The following is a 13605-nucleotide window of genomic DNA, read 5'->3' on the forward strand; positions in this document are numbered from 1 at the left end:
TTCCAACAATACCATCAATGTGCTCCCACTCGTCGAAAAACACAGTATTCTGATTAGTATTGCGCTTGTGAAGTATGACCTTCACAGAAAAATCCACCTGTTTTCATCCAAGCCTCAGGGGTGGCCATTTTGCCTTTTACCGCCATTTTGCCTTTTACCACCTGCATGACGGGGCTCAGGTAACGACCGTCGCGGCTCACCTTTTTCCCGGGTTTGGTCATGTGACGTTGGCAAGCCGAGCCCTTGGGCACTGTGATGTCATTTTCGGTTGACTAGGCAAAATGGCCGCCCCCCTGAGATGGAAATCCAGATTTGCTGACATCCGCTCTTTCCGTCCGCAGCTAGACAGATTCAAAGAACCTCCAGCGTACGGCCCCATGTGCGATCTGCTGTGGTCCGACCCCCTGGAAGACTTTGGGAACGAGAAGAGCCAGGAGCATTTCACACACAACACAGTCCGAGGCTGCTCCTACTTCTACAGGTCGGTGTTGCTAGCTGGTTGTTTTTCCGGTGTCAAACGACACAAATGGAAGATGGCCGGTGAGACACCTTGTTGCCTTGGCGACCTGAACTAGTCTTGTCAAATCCTGTTGCCTTTAAAATTGTATTCACCAAAATGTCCAATCAAACCTTCATTTTTTTCATCGACGGAGAGTCCACTTGCTTAACCCATTAAGGACGGGAGCGCATAACCGCCTTTCTACCACTAAAGCCGGGAGCGCTGTTGCGTCTTTCTACCCTTAAAGCCGGGAGAGCGTATACGTCTGTATCAATTCTCGCTCTCTTAACCAATGAAATGCATCATAATAGACATGTGACGGTGTCGTGAGTCGTCGGAGGATATCCGGAATTTTTTCGAGCGGTAATGGCGGACGCCGTCGATCGCGGGAGCTCTGAAATGAATAACGGCAGTGATATAGACAACGCGATTGTGGACTTTGAACCAGTAGAACCAGTCGAACCAGTCGAACTGTGATATATGGTCAAGATATATGTTTGTAAATAATGACAATATCGACGTCTTTGTAACAGAAAAGAGGATGGTCATTACCACTCGTTTCTTTTCAATTAAACGTAGCGCTTCTCTAGCACTGACATTTTATTTTTACCTCTTCGATTGAAACAGTAAAGTTGAATAAACTCGAGTCTGTGCGAAAGCCACATGTCTAAGGTCTCAAATTCTTTTGGAATTGTGTTTCTGTCTGCTACAGTGGCTGAGAGATTAATTATTTATTAGGTGTTGAATTTCTGGGAAAACTTCAGGTTTTCAAGGGCAATTCCAAAGACGACCGACGGTTTTGGGGAGCCGTTGAGCCAGGCGCTTTAGGCCTTCGTGGGTTAATGGTAACATTAGGGAGGGACCTTTATACAAGCCGCATGGCATGGTTCAAAACCTAGGAAAAACGTAGCTAGCGGCTTAGTCGGGAAAATACGGTGTATAAATACTGTACGTATATGTATGTGTACGGTGTAGTATTAAAAAAAAAAAAAGATCGGTTTGGAGAAGCAGGATTGTATCCGTATCTGTAGGAAAAACAACCGTTATCGTGCATCCCTAGCTCACATGTAATGCAAAGCTGTATCAAGCTTTACCTTATCATACCCGGACCAAGTATCCGAGCCTACATCAAGGTAATAGACGCCAAATGGAAGAAAAAACCACATCATCCATCACTCCCTCGCAGCTCATAAATAGCCTTCTTCTTGCTAAATTGTCATTCCTTGCGTCCTCATATTGTTGATCCAGTAAAGTCGCAGAGCCGAGTGTGACGCTCGCGAGTCGCTAGACAGGATTGATGTAGCCCACATTAGCTCGGATAGACTTGAGTACGTAAGTGAGCAAACGGAGCAAACGCAAGGAGCAGGCCGGCGGGCTGGGGCCGGCGCAGAATGTAATGAGCTGGCACGTGGCCACCAGGCGCAGCCCTCCCTGCTAATGCGTTCAGCAGTCGCCGCCGTTCATTACGGCCTGAGTGATGCTTCCTTGGCTCGGCTGCGGCGGGCCTGCGGCGAGCCAGCACAAGCAGTCGCAAATGCCTCCGCTGGCCAAGTATGCATTTTCTTCTGCAGCCGGCTGGCCAATCTTGCGGAGAGACCTTACACGTGACGTCACCAAAGCGGTTATGCTCAACGATGGCAACGCTACGCTACATTTAGGGACGCGCCGAAATTGTGCTAGAAGCTTTTATGGGTCCTTTTTAGTCCATTTTCAAAGTGCAACTGTTCGGTGGATTAGTCATTTGGGCACAGTTTGCTTGATTCATGAATGAACAATACCTTTTTTATTCTTCTGTGGTGAAGGTGTCATTTCTGTTTTGATATTTTTTCCTTTATTTTATTTTATTTTTTACTATTACTGAAGTAAAGGTGCTCAGAAATCAGTACTTTTTTCTGTTTTTTTTCTTTTACTTCTTTTACTGAAGTGTCTTAAGTGCAAAGTAGTGACGAATGAACGCTAACAATGTGTAATTCACACCGTGGCTAGCTTTAACCGGTCTCAGCACTTTTTTGCTGATCTATTATGAGATCAATATTCCACTCCTTACGTGGAAAAATACTGCAGATGGAGTTGGCGGTTGAGGAGTTAAATGAAGGTTTTTGCTCTTTCCCCTCCGACTCTAGTGAGCATAAAACACACTCGAACACTGCCAGGCTTGCCAGCCAATGTTTTTTCTCCCTCACTTCACCAAACGGTGACTCATGTGTCACACTTTCACACTTGACATTTACGCTTCTATTTAAAATAAAACCCACTTTTTGAAAGTGTCCCCTCCGGTTGTACGGTACAAGATGGCAACCTATTGTAGCCTTTATACTTTTACTCTCCAGTGTTTTGTATTTCCTGTGATGTGACTGTTTTTTTTTCCCTTTTCTGCTGCAGCTACCCTGCCGTTTGCGACTTCCTACATCACAATAATTTATTATCTATCATCCGGGCCCATGAAGCGCAGGATGCCGGGTGAGTTGTGGTCGTCTTCCCTCATCATGTGACGGCAGCTTTGCTCGGTGGCGTTTGACAAACACAAAATGAAGCCGGCGTGTCGAGGAAGGCCGCTACGTCGAGAGCGCCTCGTGTAGACTGTGTTGAAGTCAAGCGGCGCGGCATATTATCACAGCCAAGCGTATGATTACTGTGGTGGAGCAAGTTCACGGTGGTGGGAGGATTCATTTATTTTCCCTGGTGACACTTCATTCAATTCATGTCACCCAGGATTCCAAACGTTCGTCCTGAACGTGGATGTTAGATCTTTTTTTTGGGGCCAGTCAGATTTCAGCTTCTTTGTGTTGCCATGCCAATGGAATCCACCTAGGACCTTCTGAATCCTTCGTGCGAGCCCATATAACATCAACAATAATAGCAATGGGACAGTTTCTTGAAGGGCAAGTCGAGCCCCAAATTTTCCCGACAGCAATATGTTCCGTGTAAAATCCACCCGTTTTTGTCCATGTCAGGGGGCGGCCATTTTGCCACTTGCTGTCAACTGTAAATGACATCACAGTTGCTCAGCGAACAGTCGTAGCTCAGCTTCGGAAAACAGCTGAGCTGTGATTGGTCGTTACCTGAGCAGTTGTGATGTCATTTCCAGTCGACAGAAAGTGGCAAAATGGCCGCCCACTGAGCTGGGTTAAAACGGGTGCATTTTGCTGCTTAACTTATATTCCACAAACACAATATTAATCAGAATCCTATGTTTGGACTAGTGAAGGCGCATAGAACCTATATTATTGCAAAGATTTTTTGAGGGGTTGACTGGCCCTTTAAACCAGTCAGATTTCAAATTCATCCTTGCCAGGCTGGCTGGCTGGCTGGCCCACAACAATGACAGCATGGAAACGCCCAAGTACCAAATGCTTGGCCCGCCACTGTTGAGATCTGATTTAACAGCCTGTATTTGCTGGATCCAAAAGCGGTTCTACCCCCCTTGTAGCTTTCACGATCCAAGATTGAAGCTGTTGACTTACTCATTCTTTTTTCGAAATGGTCTGCGTTCCCCGGGCGCCCTTGTTTATCATTTCATGTGCATAGCGTGGTCCCGTGGGACACTTCCACATATGGGGCTGCCTCCCCAGGGGACGCCCGCACGCCCGCTATTCAGACGCATTTGCTTTCAAAGCGCTGCACCCCCCCCAAAAAAAAAAAAAAAAAAAAGTTGCTGCAAGGGTGTGATACAGTGCATAAATCATCTGCAGCTGAAGAAAACAATAATGCAGCCTGTAAGCCTAGTCAGCACAGACTCCTTGCAAGTTGCAAGTGAGCCACGCTCGTGTTTGCCGGTGATGACGTGACAGGGAGTGAGGACAGGGATTGAATCCCCCGGGCTGACATCAGGTCCCCCCCTTGCCTCTGCGTCACCTTACAAGACAAACACGCCACCGTTCCCGTAAAAACAGGAGAGGAGACCGCACTAATCATATCCCGAAGGGGAAGCCAGTCTGATTGCAAGTCAACTGGTCCTCACGACTTCTCTTTCTTCCCCAGATATCGCATGTACCGAAAGAGTCAGACCACTGGCTTCCCGTCCCTTATCACCATCTTCTCTGCACCCAACTACCTTGATGTGTACAACAACAAAGGTAAGATCATGTTTTAGAACGCGTTGGAAGCAGCACAACACCCTTTTTGCAGGGATTTATTCCTGGAATAATACTAAACATATGATTTCATTTGTGTTAGGGTGTCATATTTATGTGGTCATTCTGCTCTTTGTTTTATTGGCCCCATATCTAGCTTTGGATTTTTCATTAATGGTTAGCTTTTATTTGTTTTTGTTTTTTTGTTTCGTTTTTTTACATGAGTTCACTTAGTTTTAATTAGTTTTCAAAGCCAGTTTGTTCGAAGCAGGGGCGGAGCCAGAACGTGGCCAATGGGTGGGCCTGGAAAAATCTTGGAGGGCCTGAATATTTCTCTCGCTTCGCGCAATCCTCCTGTCCCGACACATCGTATATTCAAATAAAATGACAAACCGAATCCTATGAAGTTCAGATCTTCCTTCGACAACCACAATTATGCCATTCTTAATATTCAATAAATAAAATAAAAACACAAATCATTTCATAATTTACTCAACATGTGAAAGTAGATAGTTTTTCATGAATCTCATCGGGCGGGCAGTCTGTCAATCTGGGTGGACCCAGGCCGACCCATGGCTCCGCCCCTGCCCGCTTTGAAGAATCAAATGTATAAAAAAGTAGTCTGTTTTGATTCACATTATTGTGTTTCCCAAATAATTCCATCAATATTTCTTCGTAATGTCCATGGAAGTCAACCCCAAAATGGTCTTTACAATAATATGTTCTACGCAGCCCCACCAGTCGAAACACGGCATTCCGGTTATTATTGCGTTTGTGGGATATGAGTTAAGCAGCAAAATCCAACTGTTTTTAGCCATCTCGGGGGGGGGGCATTTTGTCTCTTCTCTCGACTGAAAATGACATCACGGTTGCTCAGGCCTCTGCTAACGACCAATCGTGGCTCAGCTTCAGAAAACAGGTCAGCCGTGATTGGTCGTTACCTGAGCCCGGAGTAGTTGTGATGTCATCTCCAGTCGACAGAAAGTGACAAAATGGCCGTCCGCTGAGAATTAATCTACAATTCAAGATGTTTTTAAATCATGGAAAAACACAGAATTAGAGGCAGTTTCCACACTTTTGACTGGTACTGTACTTTCGAGAGAAAAAAAGAAAAAAAAGATACATCATTTATTGCAAATGATTTGATGACAGACCCCAAGCTTGATCAGGTCGGTGGGTGCTGTCGATGCCCCGCTAATCAGTTATGTGGATGGGGTCCACCGGTTGAACAAAGCAAGCCTCGGTAATGAATCGCCTGCTCTGAGCATCTCGCCCAGCCCAGCGAGCGCAGCCAGTGATTGATGGGCAATCAAGTGTGCACATAAATCTGGAAAGGGGGGCGGCGGCGGCATCGGTAGGTCCCATCAATCCGGCGGCGGGAGGCGGCCTCGTGAACCAATGAGACTTGACACGAGAGGTGGTGGCGCATCGCTTGTCAATAAGGAGCAGGCGGCAGGGGAGAACATGTTGCGTCATTATGCTAACGCGCACGCAGTTACAGTAGTTGGCCCTCAGTCCAACAGCCACTTCCGCCGCGGTCAATATTTATCTAATAATGTGACAAAAACAACAATTTTCAATAAAACGTATGATACTCACTGCAGTTACTGATTTCTTAAATGTTCTCCTATGTGCAGATTGCTACAAGTGCGTTTTGCTAGTGGAACAGTTTTGGTCCGACCAACCAATCAGGGGACGTAAAACTGCTGACGTGATTGTGGGCCAGCTAGTTGGCCCTGTGAAGCAAGTTTGAAATCCGATCGGTTCAATTAACGGTTGCTAATGTAGCAAACGATACACTGGGCGGATGGAGAAATGCGAGCAGATGAAGAAAGAACACAACATAACATAACACGATTGGATGGGAGCAATATTAAAATTGAGGTTGTTAATGTCCTGTCGTTCGGTGCTTCGATTGTGGTTTGCACTCTTTGGGTTCTGAAGTGACTGCAATGGCGGGGGCGGAGTGGAGGCATTGGTGTGTGAGCGCGTGTGAGTGTGTGTTGGGGGGTGGGGGAGTTGGCAATATTGCTTGTGGTTTCAAATTAATGGGATGCTTTCTGCTACATGGTTATTGAGTGCACCCGAAAGCCAACAACCCTTAATGGTTTTGCTGCTTGGATGTAATAAAAGCAAAATATCACAAAGGTTTCCGGCGCCAATAGTGATGATGATGATGATGATGATGATGATGATAATGATAATAATAATAATCAAATGAAAACATAAAAAAACACGGCCCCTCGGATGGCTATCGCAGGCTTTGGACTCGGTTTGCCAGAGCTTACATAAGCGGATACGTTTCTTCTTCCTCTCTTGTTTTTGGAGGCCGGATCGGATTGATGGAGCTGAAGTTAGGTCAAAGTGAGCCCTTCCTGCCCACTTATCATTTGCCATGGCGGCAGGTACGCTCGCAGCGGGATTCATTCCAGGCAGCCACCCATCGCCTGACGGTGGAGAATTCCCTGCTACAGATGCCTGCCCATCTGTTATCACTCTGGCCATTTGCAGGCTTCCCTTCTCTTTCCTGCAGCCGCCTTTCTGCCGGGGTTTTTTTTCCCGCCGCCTCACACTAGCACGAAGAACAATGTTGCACAGGGGACAGCGACCGGATCGAAATCTTTCTCAGTACCCCGTTGGTATTTGTCGTGCCTACAGCACTGGTGTGGTTTTGAGCTTTTTTCCATAACAAATGAAGGTATGGTAAAGGTAAAGGACCCAGATACTGTCGACCAATCTGACGTTGGCCAGCTGTGACCGACGCTTGCCCCCTGTGGCGTTGGGCAGACGGTCGGCACGTCCAGCTGGAAAGGTACACGGCAACGACAGACAGCGACGTTGACCATTAAACTACCTTCCACCATATGAATGTTGCATTTGTGGACTATAAGTTAAGCAGCAAGATGCACCCGTTTTGGGCCATCTCAGGGGGCGGGCGTTTTATCACTCTGCTCAGGGCTCAGGTAACGACCAATCACGGCTCGGCTCCAGAAAACAGGTCGTCCGTGATTGGTCGTTACCTGAGCCCTGAGCAGAGTGACAAAATGGCCGCCCCCAGCGATGGCTAAAAACAGGTGGATTGACTCCTGTGCCACAAACGCAATATTTACCAGAATGCCTTCTTTCAACTAGTGGATTTGCATAGAACATATTTGTGAAAAAAATATATATATTTGGGTTGACTTCCTCTTGAAGATGATTTTACTTTTTTTTACTTTTTTTTTTTTAAATACAGCACGTTACTACATCCAACATGTACCAACATCAGAAATTTACATCGTATTAAGGTGTTGAATTGCAGTTATCTCCCGTTCTTGTTAACTGACTGATTTAACTGTTAATTGACATGCTATGGATGAATATTTAACTGTATTTTACTAGTATTAAACAAAAGAAAACAGTAAGACACTCTTGTAAATTCACTCTTGCAAAAAAGATCTTTTTTTGTCGTCTATTTGGCGTCTTTCCTTGCTCAGCTTCACATCTGCACTTTTCGCTATTGTTAAGCAGACACTTGAGGAGTCACCAACAGTTGCGATTCACTATTGGAGGTACAAAAACACACTGACAACAGCCATGTAATATCATTTATGAAATTTTCCTCGATAGATGCAACTAGGTGACAGTATCAGGAGGTGTCCGTTCTCGTTTCGCCTGATCAATAACCGCTATAGGTTCCCAGTTGACTTGGTCGGTTAGGAGCCCAGCGAGTTTGAAACCGCTCCCTTGGAGCGCCCACTTTTAACACAGCGAAAGTGAAGCCGTGCAACCTGATCCAAGAGGCCTCCGGGACGCATGCGACGCGCCTCGAGTCATTCCAGGGTGTTGGGAATCTCCGCGGCTCTCACAGCAGCAGCGTTAACAGCGGCCGTTACCTGGGAAACAGGCTGCAGGCACTCCCAAATAAATAATGAATGAGCAGGCGTAGCCTCTCGGTGTTGCCGTGGCAGCGGTCCCGGCATCGGCTACCCCGCTCAGCGCCCCCCCACCCCCCCGCCGGTTCAGCGGAGACACCTAGTGGCTGAAATGCGGCGTTAAATTTAGCAGCACGGGCCCTCCTACCGACAACTGACATTTGTTTTTACAACATCCAAAATAAACATCGGGACGTGTTTGTTTTGTACGGCGCAGGTTGTCGGGGGGCTTCCTGTTCCTTTAAAGGGAATCTGCCTTGAGGGAGCGCTGACCTTAACGTCTGCCTCCTTACCAGCGTCTGTGGCTGCGTTCAATCAAGCGCCGCCTTGATGATGTTACCGCTCGATGCAATGTTTGTGCAACGGCTACCCACGCGCGCGCTCGCTTTTATGCGCCGTCATGTGTAAGGCGCGGAGCAAAGTTAGCAAGCATTTGTCTGCTTTTGTCGTATTCAACACGCAGCCATTTTCATCTTTGACGAGAAGGTTGGCATCCGTTTTGCAGGGAATCACCATCACCAATCGTGGAGCGTGCATTCCAGACCAAATTGGCGATATAGAGAGGCCGTCAAAGGGCAAACTTTTTTTTTATGCTTTCGCTCCTCTCAAATGCTTCAACTGTTGCCACAGTTCGCTTGAAAAAGTCACGCAATGACTTGACTTGACTGTAAAGGTCACTTGGTTGAGTTACTGACTACTTGATTTTCAAAGCAACTAAGTTAGATGACAAGTTAGTTTATTAGTTACATCCAACAGATGCCAACAACCCTGCTTAATGTAAAATTAACAACCGGTTTTGCCAATACTTAAGTGGAAGTGCATTTTTAACAGTGATGTTCAAGAATAAAGTTTCTGTTTTAGTTCGACAGAAAATAAAGACAGACGTTTTTTTACTGAGCATCATTCTTTTTATTTGGGGGGGAAAAAGTATTTATGGATTTCACATAACACAACCAGCTGCTTGTTTTTATACATTAAAAAAAAGATCCTTCTTCACTTAACATATGTTTTTAAAGCACATATTTCATGGTTACCATTGCCATGGCAAGATTAACATTCATAATGTGCATTGTTAATAAATATAGTCATGACATTTACGCACACCCGTGGGTCTTTCACTTGAAGCTCGAATGTGGTGCGATGCGTATATTTTTGGATTTTTTTTTTTTGGGGGGGACAAAGTGGTAGTGTTTTTGAAGCGAGATGATGCTTTGCCAACAGCACAGAATGTGCACCGTAGCTTAATATTTTCTTTAGCTGGCACGAGCTCAAAATAGTGACTGCGTTTCCTGCTCGAAAACAAACGTGAGTCTCTCCGCTTCCTCCATCGGTATTTTTCACGTGGCGCAAAGGTGACACGGCGCATACATGACGTCACGCTCGCAGACAGGAAGGCTAATTGTGAAGTCCCCAAATGCTCGACTTTGAGCTGTAAACTCCGTAGCTCCCCTTTCCTATGTGTTCATGAATGTACAGTTGTTTGCCGCGGTTGGAAAAATATGTCTCACTGCTGCACTTAAGAGGCGGTTAATGGTAGCACCACTGGATAGTGAATACTATCTGTACTGTCTTCATTGTTAACTGCTCAACAATCAGCAACTGCGACTTGACAAAGTAACTGTAATTAGATTACTGCTCGAAAAAAAGGAATGCCTTAGATTAGTCATTACTGTAAACATTGTTTTGCTAGGGTCAAATTGTTAAAAACGATGGCTTGAAAATCGGTGAGTGTGAATGATAAACTGCGATCGACGGTAGCAGGTGGGGGTCGACGGTTTTTGGCAAGGGACCACTAAGTGATGTTCATTGATTTGACACGCACGTACGTAGTCGCACACGGAATGAGGCAAAGCTCAACCTAGCGGGATGCGTCTTGACCCGCTTTTGTGTCGCTAGCGAGGCGATAGCCTCCTGGCAGGCCGGCTCTGATGACCTGCTATTCCCAGCGCCGCCGAGCCGACGGGAAAGTCCCCTGGCGCGCACCGGCGGCGGTGTCACCCGATCTGCGATCTGGACTGCCCGCCTGGCAGCATTTGGCAACTCTCATCGGCTCCTTAGCAGTTAGCACCCTCCGTGCTCCCTTAATCATGGCTGAGGTCGCGTGCTGGATTATCATTGGGGCTGTTTGGGACTGAAATGACCCCCCCCCCCCACCCCCACAAAAAAAAATAAAGAAAGCCTCATTTCAACACGTGAAATAATGGTTTGATGACGCAAGCCGTGGAAAGGGCAACGGGGCTCACGGTTGGTTTTTGTGCAGCGGCCGTGCTGAAGTACGAGAACAACGTGATGAACATCCGTCAGTTCAACTGCTCGCCTCACCCCTACTGGCTGCCCAACTTCATGGACGTCTTCACCTGGTCGCTGCCCTTCGTCGGCGAGAAGGGTCGGCCATCTTTTCGTATTCTTCGTATTTGGCTTCTTTCCAGCCAGCTGGGTGAGATTTGAAGAATTTCCTGCTCCCTGTGCGCAGTGACGGAGATGCTGGTGAACGTCTTGAGCATCTGCTCCAACGACGAGCTGACGACCGACGAGGAGCTGGACGGTAAGCGAGTGTTGAAACGTGGCCCCTAACCCCCGCCCCCCCGCACCCCGCAGGTGCTCAAGGATAAGATTCTCTTTTCCCTTTCCTCTATCTTTTCACTCACACTTAGTTCATTCGTATGTGTTTTTACACGTTGCTCTCGTCCTGAAAGCCTCTGTCAATCATGCGCTATACTTCATCTGACAACCTCTTTTGATGAGTTTCTCCCGCCCCCGTTTCTCTCACATAATCATGTCCTCACTCTCATGCTGTGACGTCCTTGTTTTTTTACTTCATCTAATTTCTCTTCTGTGTTTTCCAGAGTTTTTGTGTTCTCAAGGCATCGATGGCTTTTCTTTCTGCGTTGTCGTGCTCTCTGTGCTTCCTTGCTCTTGCTCTTGCTCTTGCTCTTGCTCTTGGCCGCCTCTTTCATGCCGCAGCCATCCACTGACCTCTCTATCCCCTTTTTCTTGTCTCCTCTTCTGGGGGTGTTTCATGAGAAGGACAGCTAATATATCCCCCCAAAAAAGGTACAAACACGAGCCGTGCCAGTGTGTGCAGCAGGTTTTGCCAGGTGCTTGCCCTCCAACACTAACCTGCCGTCATTGTGCCTCGGCGTCAGGGAAAACGTCAAATGTGCACCTTAGGACGTTAGGACGCTACTAACTCTGACTCGCAATGCAACCGATTGGCAAATTGCCCTCATTGAAAGGAAGCCAAATACCATCCGGCCTTCCCAGCCTCCACTTTTGTTATTGGCTTTTTCATTTAACAAAATAGCACTCTACGAGAAAAAGACAATGTAGCGAAATAAGCGCTGTTAATACTGTACGTACAGCCCTTGAGGGGCGTGGCCTCGTGAGTGACAGCAGGAGCTGGAGCGGGTTGGTCTGAATGCGAGCGAGCGTCTGCGGCCGACGGCGGCTCCTGCTCGTTGCGGGCACGTACCTGTGGCTGGAAAAGCGAAGCGTGGAGAGTCTCTGTTGCGGAAAAAAAGCAGGCAGCCGCGCACACGTCTTCCTTTCTTTCTCTCCCGTTTCCTCGCTTTCGATTGTTACATCAGAGCTGCAGAGGCAAGTTGGTAGGTTGGGGTCAGGTCACACTTGTAGGTCAAGCTAGCGCTGCATTTAGAACAGGTACTTTCCGGCCGTGTCGGGGATTGCGATTGATGACGTAACACCGGTGGCATGCACTGTATGCGGCGTTGCTGTGAAGTGTGGCTGCATTTAAAAAGCCGTTACATCACTCGGCGAGTTGGAAGTGCGCGGCGGCGGCTGATGGTTTGCGACGTTTGGCCCCGCAGGTGCCACGGCTTCTGCACGCAAGGAAGTCATCCGCAACAAGATCCGCGCCATTGGGAAGATGGCCCGGGTATTCTCCGTGCTCAGGTAACAACACTCCTTCCTGTGGCAAACAGGATGCGCATCGTTGGTTTGGTGGCAAAAGAACAAACACAAAAAGAAAAGCTTCATTTCAGTTGGTCAGTGCGCTTTATTTTTCAGAGCTATGTAGATTTGATTTATTGAGTGTCGAGATAAGTTCGGTGCTTTCAAGCGAAGTTGACGCGATGAAGCCGCCGACGCGTTGGCACTCTTGACGTACGGTAATCGGATTTATCGCTTTATGTTGGTACCACGTTTGTTTGGTCAAATTTGGTGATCGCGAACGCTTAAAAGCTTAAAAGTGTTGAGTAAGTTAACTCGAATTCAAGTCGATGAATATTTTTTCAGATTAATCGATGGCCCGTTTGCCTTGCGTAGTCTACAAGACCCAAACATTTATTTATAATCAATCAAATGTTGTTTATTGTAATACAGAGGCATTATATATTGCCGGTTTGTGTTCAAATAAAATACATGGGAAGAGGACTTGGACCAAAATAATTGCATATTAAATCGCACTTGCGATATTAAGGGTAAAAAAAAAAATCAATCGATCATTTTTCAAACTCCTTCAGTCCTACTATAGAGTACCAAAGTGCATTAGTCCAATAATATGTGCAAATATGCCCCCATGAATGTGTTACATACCTCACAGGTATTTGTGTGTCTGACAAATTCAGGTCAAATATGCTTTTTATGTACCTGCCGCCGAGATATGTCTTGGATGAGCTTTGAAGCAGCCTCGCCAGCAACTGAGCCCCAATCATTTAAAGTCCGGGCCCGGTTCCCTTTTTTGAGTCAAATTGATGAAGGAAAAGGACGGCCATACGCTTTCAACAATTGGTAGGAATCAAATGACGGGGGAGAGCCGCTGCCTTTTGCCACTCCCATCCCTAGCCGTAATTGTCCAGGCGTAGTTGGTCGCGAGGCGCGGGTTTTTTGTCGACATTGCTGGATGCTCACTCATGCCACCCAAACAAAGTCATTTTGCTCGTTTTTGACTGCTAAGCGCCATACCGTTTGTGTGTTTGTCCATGAGAGAGGAGAGTGAGAGCGTGTTGACGCTGAAGGGACTCACCCCGACGGGCATGCTCCCCAGCGGCGTGCTGTCCGGCGGCAAAGAGAAGCTGCAGAACGGTAAGCCCGCACGTGCGCCAGCGGAGGGCACCCTCGCACGCAAACAGCTCCCACGCACGCACGCACGCACGCACGC

General features: G+C 47.1%; 1 protein-coding gene across 3 annotated transcripts in view; it reads left to right on the top strand.

The window, feature by feature from the left end:
* Nucleotides 1–13605, top strand: part of LOC147150676 (protein phosphatase 3 catalytic subunit alpha) — a 54644-nt gene that overhangs the window by 29470 nt on the left and 11569 nt on the right. For all 3 annotated transcript variants that reach the window (XR_015089802.1, XM_086053157.1, XM_086053166.1), the window contains exons 6-12: nt 342–481; nt 2882–2959; nt 4481–4575; nt 10747–10872; nt 10960–11031; nt 12314–12398; nt 13432–13529. Coding sequence is in view for 2 of the 3 variants with exons in the window: in XM_086053157.1 (XP_085909283.1) it covers nt 342–481; nt 2882–2959; nt 4481–4575; nt 10747–10872; nt 10960–11031; nt 12314–12398; nt 13432–13529 (694 nt within the window). In the remaining variant the exon portion in view is untranslated. The remainder of the gene's footprint in view (nt 1–341; nt 482–2881; nt 2960–4480; nt 4576–10746; nt 10873–10959; nt 11032–12313; nt 12399–13431; nt 13530–13605) is intronic.

This window comes from Filicampus tigris, chromosome 2 (genome assembly GCF_054856515.1).
Source record: "Filicampus tigris isolate MCC_2025a chromosome 2, RoL_Ftig_1.0, whole genome shotgun sequence".
NCBI lineage: Eukaryota > Metazoa > Chordata > Actinopteri > Syngnathiformes > Syngnathidae > Filicampus > Filicampus tigris.